The 12,386-nt window shown below is 39.3% G+C and overlaps 1 protein-coding gene across 2 annotated transcripts in view; it reads left to right on the forward strand.

Annotated features, from left to right (window-relative positions):
• The window catches only part of KCNH8 (potassium voltage-gated channel subfamily H member 8), a 356,652-nt gene that overhangs the window by 315,412 nt on the left and 28,854 nt on the right, over positions 1-12,386 (forward strand). For both annotated transcript variants that reach the window (XM_008170570.3, XM_065583465.1), the window contains one exon: positions 11,035-11,073. In XM_008170570.3, coding sequence (XP_008168792.2) covers positions 11,035-11,073 — 39 coding nt within the window. The remainder of the gene's footprint in view (positions 1-11,034; positions 11,074-12,386) is intronic.

Here is a 12,386-nt window from a genome sequence, read left to right on the forward strand (position 1 = left end):
AACCTAACCATATTTCTGTTGTAGGCATATTAGCGATGTTGTGTAATTGTTTTCCAGTATGTATCATTGTGCCACGGAACATTGCACATATATTGATTTGTAAACATTAACATGTTGTTTGTGTGTCTGCAACAGAAAAGCAGAAAAATATGCTATAAAGGCCAAATTCTGCTTTCAGTTACACTGATATAAGTTCAGACTGACTTCTTTTGAGCTACTCTAAATTTACACTGGTGTAATGGAGAGTACAGTTTGGCCCTAAATTTGGAAGAATTATTACACTAAACAATCTTATTATTCAGTGTGAAGTAAAATTGAATTATGTGGATTTGTTTAAAAATTGTTGTACAGGTACAGTAATAGTGAAATTTTAAAATACTTCTGAATCTTCACTGACATGTTAAACGCATATGTTTATACTTGTTAGAAATCATACATATCAAGATGTATATTGAAACAGGAATGCAGTAATATGTAAGAATACTTGTATAAACGGCATATAATCAACAATTCATGCACTCAATAGATACACATTATTTCTATATTTCAGCTTTCAGTTTCATTAGGTATTGAGTAGATAACACAACATTTTTTGTTCAGCATATAAAGAAACTAAAGAGGTATTTCATTAGCAAACAAAAAATGCTCTGTGGAACCCCTAGAGAAAGAGAAATAAATAAAATGTAATGTGTTCAACAAAGAAAACACATGGATTGTTTTCTAGATTTAAAGTTTCTGTAAGTAGACTTAATCTGTTAGAACAGTTCCCTTAGTGTACATCTATATCCCCATTTTGGGGAAAATAGACTCAGCAATCAACGTACCAGAGTGCCACCAGAATCCTTATAAATTATCAGTTGTTACCTGAAATGTGTGGGTTATGTATTGGGTACCACAAGGAATTACAAAAAAGACTGCACCGACTAATAGATCAGACATAGGATGAAGTGGAGATCAGAGTGGGGAGAAAAGAGGGGAAAAAACTAATGGAAAGGAAAATAAGTTTATTTTTTTAAAACTATGCTTTGGACTCTCCCTCCCTCTTTCTTTACTGTATACCCTCCCAAAAAGCCGTATGTTAACAACTGGCATGCAGCATGCCCTAATAATAGAGCAAAAACATCACCTGTACAGATGTGGTTTTCGGTGGAAAATTGTTAGCTGGCTAATCAACATGTCTGTCAGATTTTTTTGGTGGGAGGGAGGAAAAGAGAGAGACAAGACACCAGCTACGTAGAAATAGGCTTTCTTACTGCTCTCTGGTCACCTGCAACCTGTGAGGCATGTATCAAAGAAGCAACTTTGTAGTCTCATGTAAGGCGTTCTCTAGTTTGTTTATTTATGTTTTAGCTGATGGTTCGAACATTTCCTGCCCAGAAAAGAGACTAAAATGCCACCTTGCATCTAGAGAGACTCTCTCATGCTTAGGATTGTAGCACATTGATGGGGCAGGGCATATGGGGTAGCTAGCTCTACTGCTCCCTATGTTGTTGGTTGCTGATCAAAAACAAACTTAGATGTCTGTGACTAGTATTTGGGAGTCAGAGAGGTCTTATATGAGAAAAAGGCTTCTCTTCTTCTTCTTGTATGTTAAATTGTCCCAGGGTCAGTTTAGAAGAGTGACCAAGACTACCAGACCCATCCTGGGCAAGTACAATATTTGGTGTGAAGGACCGTGAACCTTATGTGAGAAAAGGTGGCAAACCCTGTTGCTGTCATTATCAGAATCCCATCTCTAGCTCATGCAGTGTATAATTTGATATTTTAGGGTGGGACGAGCTTTCAGCTAAACTGTTGTCTGGAGCAGTGACCTATATAGCCACAAGTTAGTTAATTTAATAATAGTAGCAGGCCTGTGTTTTACAAATAGTTACACAGTGATATTTTAATTTATGGTTGTACTGTGGTCTCATCAGATAAGTAGAGTTGGGCAAGACTATGATGGGAGACCTCCAAGCAAAGCCAGATGTAAGAAATGGATGGATGCTCAGTTTGTGGCATTCTTCCTTCCAAGTAAGTACTGAACTAATATCCCACATGATATTAGGGGGAACTGTGCTGCTGCAGGTACTGCATGTAGGTTGTGATATGAAACAGTAATAATCTCTTCTTATAGAATCATAGAAATGCAGGGCTGGAAGGGACCTAAGAATGGTTATCTAGTCCATGCCCCCCATGTTGAGGAAGGATTAAATATACTTGGACTGTCTCTGACAGGTGTTTGTCTAACCTGTACTTAAAAACCTCCAATGGTGGTAATTAAATATCTCTTTTGCAAAATATAGGGGTGCTAATCTGAGGGGTTTTTTTTTTTTACCAAATTCCAAATTGAGTGCTGGGGAGGGGAGGAGGGGAGTGAACTTTGCCAATTTAAACTTCAGAATGAATTTAGATATGCAAACTCTAATAACTCAGGGTGAAATTTGGTTAATATAATATCCCTCCTGAAAGCTAGCACCTATAGAATAGCTATAGGATGCTGGCATAGAATGGCTGAATTTTATTATTTGTGAGTCACGTAATCTCTGTATGGTTCGTATAGTCTGAAAGGGACTGTGAGACACTTGATATGAATTAGGGATTATTATTTTCAACTAACCATTTTCTGTTCTGCTTTCCCTTTCTGAATTCATTGTTTTTGTTATGTTTGCTTTGGCATTCATGTTGGATAGTCCAGGGCCACATGGTGAATTTGGTTATTAACAAAACTGCTTCTTGCACAGATGGTACAGTCCATTAAACATGCTCAAGACCTATTGCTGGATCATTCCCTGATTTTTTTTTCTTTTTTTGGCTTTGGAAGCCGTCTGAAGAAGCTTTATGTATGAAATAACTAATCTGGGGCAATGCCAGCACTAATAGTAGTGTAATGGCTCCTGTTTGAATCACATTTCTCTTGCTGTTGCTTTCCATCTTTTCTAAGCTGTTCACATCAGTGTCTTTATTATGATCACATACAGTGATAGGCAAGATAAGCTTAGCATCTGTTCCCAAACTCTTCCCCCTGCATTCCATTTTGTTTCAGGCAAAATTAACAGGCACCTCAGCCAGTTGATAGTAAAGAAGAAGAAGGTGAGTGGCATTCTGTTGAGTCAGCAGAAGTCCCACAGCAGATATGAATTGAGGTGTATGTAGGTTCAGACATAATCTGGGGGCAATGGAATCATACAAGCCTACAGGGATCAAACAGTTAATGGTGTGGGACCCAGACCAGGCCATTAAATTTCACTCAGTTAGCCTTGTATTTGGCCCACTTAGAGTGAAATTATGTATTGTACTGCTATGAGGCATAACACAGAACTTCTACTGCCAGAGAAAAGGGGCTATGGTGGCTGTCATAGTTAGCAAGCTAATGGTGTCTCTGACCCCTTCTGGTCTTTGTTGGGATTCCCTCCAAGATCTCTTTCCACTTGGCTTCCCAAGAACTCAGTTCGACTCCAGCCTTCATCACTCAGGTATCTTTATTTGGCATACAGCGGTGCTACTCTGAGTTGATCAGACTCAAAGGCAGCAGGGATGGATGCAGGGTACATCACAACTTCAAAGTTACACAGAAACCTTTTCCCTTTATATACATTACACAGCTCATTGCATTTACTCCTATACATTGCATCATATGTTTTTGGATTGGCTGTTATTTTGCAGGAACCAATCCCTGTGCAACATACGCTGTCCACGGTTTGATTTCCTCTTTACCTCATCTCTACATTCCTAACTTATTTTGTCCCTTGTTATCTAGTTCATAACAAATAGTTCCCTGTGTGTTCTCCCTCTTATCTTAGTTGGCTCAGACATTCCGTCTTCTTAGCCCACTCACCTATTTACTTATCTTATTTGGCACAAACATTCTGTTTTCAACCTGATGATTCATTTATGTTCCTAATTCTATCTTCCAGAAAATGAGGCCTCCCTCCATGTGTTAATTACTCATGTCAGGCCAGGCCAGTGCTACAGTCTTATCAAGTGTACTTCCCTCTCAGGTCTTAGGCAGTCACCAGTCTTGTGTGGAATCACATAATTCTCCCACTCTCAGACCAGACCTTGGGCTCCCATCCCCAGTTGATAACTATGGTTCCTCAGCAGGCCTGATGTGTGTCCAGTACCTGCAGTTCTGTGCCGTCCAGAGCAGTGACCAAATAGCCTTTTCAAATAAAAGTATTATTTATTTAGAACAAAAGCATTTCAGAAAAAAAAATCTTAAAACAAGAAAATGGACTATATACATACTGCCTCTTCCTAAGGCTACCCAATCTTTGGAAGTCAGGGAAGGCCCAAACTTCCTCAGACATTTTTGCAGGACCTGTCTCTGTCAGAGTTCACTGACAACAATCCCCCCACCTGTCTCTCCAGAGAGCCCTTTTATCTATTTTGTGTCCCTTTGATTCCCTAGGTTCTCAGCAATGGCAAAACAGCTGTGTAACTTCAGGCTGGAGCTTAGAAGTAGGCCACTATCCTACAGTTGCCCCCCAAATGTTTGTTGGGGCATTGTTTATCAATATCCATTGTGATGCTTTCCTGCAAAAGCTCCTTATTAAGCTAGATCATATATTCATATAGGAACAGGTTGCCCAGAGGATTCAGGGGGCCCGGGACAAAGCAATTTCGGGGGCCCCTTCCATAAAATAAAGTTGCAATACTATAGAATACTATATTCTCGTGGGGGCCCTGTGGGGCCTGGGGCAAATTGCCCCATTCTCCCCCCCCCCACCCCCCACGGGCGGCCCTGTATAGGAAAGTCTAATAAACCCATGTAGTTAGACAGTAACTTTGCCTCATTGACAGGTTGCCTGCAGTATTCATAAATTACATAGCAGCATTCCTAGATTATTACATAGAAACTCCACACCCACCACAGCAGCTTTGTCATCTCTGCACCCTCCTGACCCTGGGCTGCTTTGGGGCCTGGAGACACCTCCAGCTTAACTTAGACAGCCCTGAGAGTCTGTCTGAACTATGGTAGCCTAACTGGGATGCCCTATGGGCTGCATCACTTCCTGGAGTCACTGCAGCCCTGCCCCTGACACACATGCACGCACACAGTCCTATCCTTTACCTGCCCCCTACAGCAGGGCTTGTGACCGGGTCCTCGAACAACCATATTGCAGCTGACTTCCATAGTTCCTACTCCAGAGGAATTCTGCCCCAGGTAGACATGAGGCTTTTAGGGACCTTTTCCCATGGCATAAAGAAGCTGGAGCAGGGCTCGTGATCTCACCCTTAAATTCCTCTCTTTCCCAAGGTTGCTCATATAGGCACTGAACATTTCTAATCAGATTTCCTCCTACCCAGGGCCCCTGTCTGGCAAATACTTATGCACATACTTCACTGTACTCACCTCAGGAAAATTAAGAACATTCATAAGTGTTTGCAGGACCAGGGCTTTGGAGTGTTATTGTTCTTAAGGCTTTCAGTGTTAGCTGTAATGTTTACAAACATACAGTAAATCCTCATCAAAATGTCCCCTCCGCAATTACTGTAACCAAATAGGAAAGATATCTAGTGTTCTTTCTGATATATCTTTTGTCTGTAATAACCTGGAAGCTGTCTCAAAAGTATTATCTTCTAGAATAGCACGCTGTAGGTGCAAAGGTCTCTTGCCATCTCTTTTAACAATTGCTTCTCCTATCTCATTTTGTCCTCATTGACTACCTCCTTTCTTTTGATGGTGTTCTTTTCACTGGTGTAGGATTTACTACCTAAATAAAAAGTGTCTTTCTTAATTCATGATTTCAAAGTGGCACAAAATCCTCAGGAATAGTGGTGGGGGGGGTTGTTTTGTTTTTAATGAAAGAGAAGAGTGCACACAGAAACAGAATTAAAAAATTATACCAGCGCTTTTTTTTTTTTGCCATTATTATGGTTCCTCTATTTCAACCTTTTAAGCAGAATTACTATAAGTTCTGTGTTAAGGAGTACAACCAATCACAGTCTAAATGGAAGGTGAGTGAATATTTCACTACTAATAATTTATTCATTGAATTTAGCCTCTCTTTTCTGAGTGTTCACTTTATAGAATATTTATGGAAAGTGAATTTCAAATTTGTAAACGTGAGTGTTGGCACCAGAAATCTAAATCTAAACATTATATGCATCCAGTCAGAGAAAAGAAACTCTGTGACCTACATGGCCAATAAAAACTAACCAACATAACTCACATTTTAAATACTCACAAAAAATCAATAGAATCATGATTATTTGTCAAAACTATTCCAGGAATAATTTTGAAGATAATAATGAATTAATGGGAGAAAGTTATATGTTGCTTGTGGACAATTCACAATCAGAAACTAAACTCCAGCATAAGGTACTCAATACAGATTATACACTCAGCTCTTGCTGCTTACACAGCATACTGTACAAACCCAGAGTGCTGAAGACATCAGTTTCTAGGGAATTTATTTATTCTCCATTCAGCCAGAGGCAGTGTAAAAAAGGTAAGAGGGAGGAGGCTGCAAGAATGAGAGAGAGAGATTTTTTTGATTAACCAAAAAATTAAAATGCAGAAGATATTGGGACAGGAGACATTTCCAAATGCCCATGAAAATATGCTTTTAAATTATGGAGTGTAGTTACAGTAACAATTATAGTTAACCTAAGACCTCCTGTAGCATATATTTCTGTCAATGGGCTGTGATTTAAGGGATTTATTATATTTCATTGAGGAACTTCCTGATTAAGGAAAACTGAGGGGATGAACATGTGTGAGGCATTAAGCTTTTCAGTGATATGGTAATCCCTTGTTATGTGCTCATATATTTTCCATTAACAGTCAGTAAAATCCCTATGAACTGAGCATATGGCATTTGATCTATATTTTTACATATTGGCAACATCTTTAAACAGTTTTGTGTACTTCTTAATACTAACTAAGCATATTAATATTCCAGTTTGTGCTTCCAAATCCTTTTCTGACATAGTGTTTTAGCCTTTTGTTCCCTAAAATGCAAAATATTATTAACATATTCTAGGAACCCAGACTTACAAAGAACTCAGTAAATCTAGACGCATGCTTTGTTTCTAAAGCTCAGACTCAAGCCCTGCTATGAAGAATATTGAACCTTCTAAGCCAGAACAAGACAACATGATCCATCAAACCCTACCCTTTCAAGCCCAGCAAATCTATATACTCTAGTGTTTATCTAATTATCCCTAAAATTTGGATATTAGCTGTACCTCTAAATTCATTTTTTCCAAAATATGATTTACAATCCCTCTTGAACAGATTGTATATATATTATTTACATTTTCACTGGCTTACCCTGAAAATCCCCATAGATGATCTACCAGATATCTATACCACTGGGGGTTACCGTTTTATAACCTCAGTCCAGAAAAAAATCACCTCCAGATGATTAAAAGATCTGGATTGACTTCCTGCATTGAATAATCAGCTTTTTCTGATGTGTAAGTACCATTCTTGGCCTTATAATTAAGGATAGGAGTTCATCACGGAGGTCACAGATTCTGTGATTTTTGGTGACTTCAGTCCCGGCGGCGGGAGCTTGGGCTGCCAGCCCTGGGCGGTGGGGTAAGCCCTGGGTTGTGGGGCTTGGGGTCTCAACCCCGGACAGCAAGTCAGTCACCCCGCCCCCCTGGGCAGAGGGGCTCGAACTGTCAGCCCTCCACTCCCCACCACCCCCCGGGCAGCAGGACTTGGGCTTCTGTGAATTATTGCTTATTGACCATGACCAGTTTGTGACTTTTACTAAGAATAACTGTGACAAAATCTTAACCTTAATTTCAATGAACATTAATAGAAGAGAATACAACTGTTGCACCGTCTGTACCAAATTCCAAAATTCTAAACAATCCTAGGGAAACATCAAATTGAGACTATGGGCTTGATTCTGATCTTGATACTTAGTCTATTACCACTGTACCTCATGAAATCAGTTACTGTGTTGTGTACAAAGTTTTACAAGATACAAAAGGATACATGTGCTGTATTTGAAATCTGAATCAGATCCTCTGAGCATCTTTAGCATGACTCACATTAACATTAGTGACATTTTCCTAATATGTCTATTTGGGAAATACCTCTTCAACTTTGTTTTCAAAATGTGTTTATAACCTTAACCTTACTTCTTTTTTAAACACAGCATACAGTATGTACAATTGTGTGTCCTCTTTCTTTTCATGGAAGCCACACAACACTTTAAGGAAATCTGTGTATTGTCCTAAAGCAAAAAAATGCTTTAGTAGATTGGAAATTAGGACAGTTCCTCAGGTCCTGTGATAATTCCACTGATACTAAATTTATGCAGTCAGATGCAGGAAGATGAAACCCTGGTTATGTGGATACTGCAGTTTTTAAATTTCCTGCTCTTAGTTCATGCCCTTGTACATTAGTATTCTTTTTCTCTCTGAGAATTATATTTTTGGAGAGGAGAGTCAGAAGAGACTTAGAATGCCTCTTTTTCAGAAAACTCTGCCCACTTTCAGGTCAATCTATTAAGTGTGTGGGTCTCAAAAATGTTTACCATCGAGCATCATTTCTATCAAAGCAAATGAGCTCAGACCCCACCTTTATGTAAAGTGGACACAATATTTATCTTTGTCAGCTATTAATGAAGTATTAGAATACCAGAGATATGCAATTATAATGTTCTTTACTTTGGCATGCCTTAATGAAATGGATTAGCTTGTTCCTGCACACATAACTTATCCAAATGTGTTGATTCAAACTGAAACTGCCCAACCATGGGGCCAGGGACAAAAGAGAGAACAGGCTGTATGGACAGAATAAGGGAAACAAATGGGAGGAGAGGATGGGGGACATTCTCAAGAGGGAACCTGTCACCAACAATCTGCTTCCCCTTGAACCTCTGTCCCTCCCTTGAGCTACCTTTCACCAGCCTGTACCTCCATACATCTTCTGACACCCCCCCCCCCCATTATTTCCCATCCCTACTAGCAATGCTCTGAGGCAGCTGGTTGCTCTCTCCTCCTCCTCCTCCCTCAGGCAAATCCACAGTAGCTGGGTTACCAGCAGGATACAGTGAGAGTGGTGGAGAAGAAAGGTTCAATGCACTCATTGCTGGCACAGCATTAATCCCTGGCAGTCAGGTGGATTCCCTGCAGGGGAAATGCTGTTCAGCCCCTGCAGCCCAGCTGAATGCATGCAATTCCAGCAGGGCTTTGGGAAAGCATACATAAAAGCTAAAGCCATTCCATGCAGCAGTTTGTATTTCCTTATTGTCAAGGCTGCACATATAACTCTCCTTTATACTGGGGGAAGAAAGTTCAAAAGAGGAGATCTTTGCCCACATTTAACAATGTGCACCCACACACAAGTCCTGTCTTGGTAAAACCCAAGCAAGATTCTGGCAGGCAAATTAATATTTTCATATTTCTGTTTGTTAAACTGCTAATTCATGTGGCTGGTTTTGTAGATATCAATTAATATTATATCAACATATATTTAACACTTATACTGCAGTAGTGTTTAGAGGCCCCAAATTGCTAGGCACTATACACCCCTATATGAATCTAATTAATACCAGGTGTGTCTGGGTGCAGGTGTGCATGCAAGTCAGGCCTTTAGTGTCATATTAAACTGATCTTTTTTAAACTATAGCATTTAGCACACTGAATGCTTCCATTGCTCCAAACTATCTAGGGCCCAAGTGCTGAGTTCCTTCCGCTGACATTGATTACAATCAGAGCCGAAAGGGCTTGACATCTGACCATATCAGGGCTCCAGTTAGGGCTGCCTGACATTTTCTCTCACTGACACAGGAGGAGCAGGGCCATATTTTTGCTTTATTTACACAATGTAATGATTCTGGTTGTTCTGCTTTTCAGTGTATTGAGAATTATTGCTAAGTTTATGTAAGCAACATGTCTGATTAATCCACACGCTGATGGCTAGGCAGATGTGGAATAGGTTTACTGCTTAGACAAAATTAAACATTGGAGAAGCACACATTTGTGTGGCAATAATAATGACTTCATTTTTATGAGTAATTACAGAACTATTTGCCTAATAGCTTTATAAACTGCAAGAGCTCTGATCTAATGACAAAACAACCAAGATTTTCAAAAATGGGTTACTAAAATTAATCTGCTGAAGTAAAATATTCAAAAGCACTTAAGTTATTTATGCTCTGAAGATCCCTTCACTTTCAATGTGACTTATGCTCCTAAGTGCCTAAGTTACTTTTGAATTGGCCCAAATCCTCTACGTTATTCAGGTGCTTAAATCCCATTGAAGTCAAATAATTTTGAGGATCTGGGCTTGAGGGCTAGATTTACAAAGATTAAAAGTAAATGGGACTTAGGTGCCTACCTCGCTGAGGCACTTTGGTAAATCTTACTAGCCACCTATCTGCATTTTTAGACCCGTAAATACCTTTGTAAATCTGGCCCTTAAGCTTTGAAAATGTTACCTAGAGTTTGCACGTAGACAACTATGTAAATAGTATAATTTTCAGAAGTGCTCAGCATCCCACAGATCCCTCTGATTTCAAAGGGAGATGCTGGGCAGTCAGCACTTTTGAAAATCAGGACACTTATTTTGGAGCCTAAAGAGGAGATTTTCAAAGGCACAGATGGTAGTTTGACTTTGTGGGAGTTTGGAGCCTAACTTTAGGGATCTATTTTTGAAAATTGTTGGCATACCTGTCACTGTTCTAGATTCCTACAATATTTAAGGACCGATCCTACAACGAACTCTGTGCCTACGTGGAACCCTATCAAAATCATTGGGCCTCCCTGTGCAGAGATCCATCCATGTATGTCCAGTGCAGGGTCATGTCCCGAGTCTTGTTTTACTTTGGAATAAAATGTTAATTTTACAGGAATTCCCTTCTTTAAAATGGAAGGTACATTTTCTGGTCAACAACTTGATCCTGACAGAGTCTGTTTCAAAGACGTTTCATTATCATCAGTGGCATTTTGAATTTAATTTGTGGAATATACATTTGTTTCATTATGAGATTTCCTTGCTGTTCCATCATATAAAATTGCCTTTGGAAGCCAAATTTGTGCAGATTCACTTATTTTCTGCTACTACTACATTTTTTCCCTCCTCAGGTAATATCAAGATTATCAAACAAGTCTACACTATCCCAGGTATGATTGTCTGATTTTAAATATGATGAGCTTAACTTTGAAACATAAGTGCCTAGGGCCTGATCCAAAGTCCTCTTAAGCCAATGGAAAGGCTCCCACTGATGTCAGTGGGTTTTGAATCAGGCCCTTAAATAGGATCCTGCATTTGAATGCTAAAACTGCTGTTAGGTGTACCTCACAAATGTCCATTTTCTATGCCTAAATGCTTAGGCATCTTAGCATCCAGATGCTGGATTTGGATGTTCCATTAATGCATATTCGTTTTAAAGATGAGCCGGGAATGTTTACTCAGCCCAAATGATAGACGTGGAAAGTTAAATTTACATAAAGTTATTTCTCATATCAGAGTTCTGTACAGTTTGTTCATCAGACTTCTATATAGCAGAATAGTTTTCAGGGAGGCCATTATTATCGTCTTGACAGACAGGCCTTTGCTATTACATTTTATATTCTTGACTTTTTGGACATGTCAGATTGAAAAGGTCTGGCTCATTGTATCTGCATTAACAATAATAATTGTATAATGTTTACTCAGTAAACTGATAGTGCAAGTTGAATAGCAAAATTAAACTCATGCTGCAAAATATGAGGACAAGGAGTGATGGGCAAATCTCAAAAGATTGTTCACCCAAAATTTGTATCTTTACCCAAATTATCCAAACTGATATGATTGTGGACAACTGGGCTGGAAATCTCTTCAGAACAGACTCCTATGTGAGATTTTTGCTACTTCCTGTTCTCAATCACACTGAAAATGCTCCAGTACTATTTTCAGAAAAGGTTTCTTTTGGGATCAGTTGAATTTGGCTGTCCTATTTATTTGAGATGTGTGGAGTTTGTAAGAATGACATAGGACCAGATTCTGCTACTCATAGTGATAATACCTTGCCCCACAAGTTGTAGCATGGGAATAAATGGGATTACTTGTGAAGCATGGCCCTGACCCGGAAAAAGCTCCAGATGGGCAGACCTCTGCAACTCACTGCACATGTATTTTGGTTCCAAGAAATAATAATAATAATAAATTCATTAATCATGCATAACTCTTATATAGCCATTTTCATTAGTAGATATCAAAGTGATTTACAAAGGCATACATTATTCCTATTTTACAATTGGGGAACTGAGACACAGAGACATGATTTGACCAAGGTCACCCAGCAGTAGAGTGGCAGGTCTTTGGAGTCCATTAGGCCCCCTCTGCCTCCTATAACAAGCACCTACAGTCCATCCTACAGTCTGTATTCTTTAATAAATTCATCTCTATCTTTTGATGAGTTAGCTCTTCAGAAGGTAATCCTGTTACACTGTTG

This window comes from Chrysemys picta, chromosome 2 (assembly GCF_011386835.1).
Source record: "Chrysemys picta bellii isolate R12L10 chromosome 2, ASM1138683v2, whole genome shotgun sequence".
In the NCBI taxonomy this organism is placed as follows: Eukaryota; Metazoa; Chordata; order Testudines; family Emydidae; genus Chrysemys; species Chrysemys picta.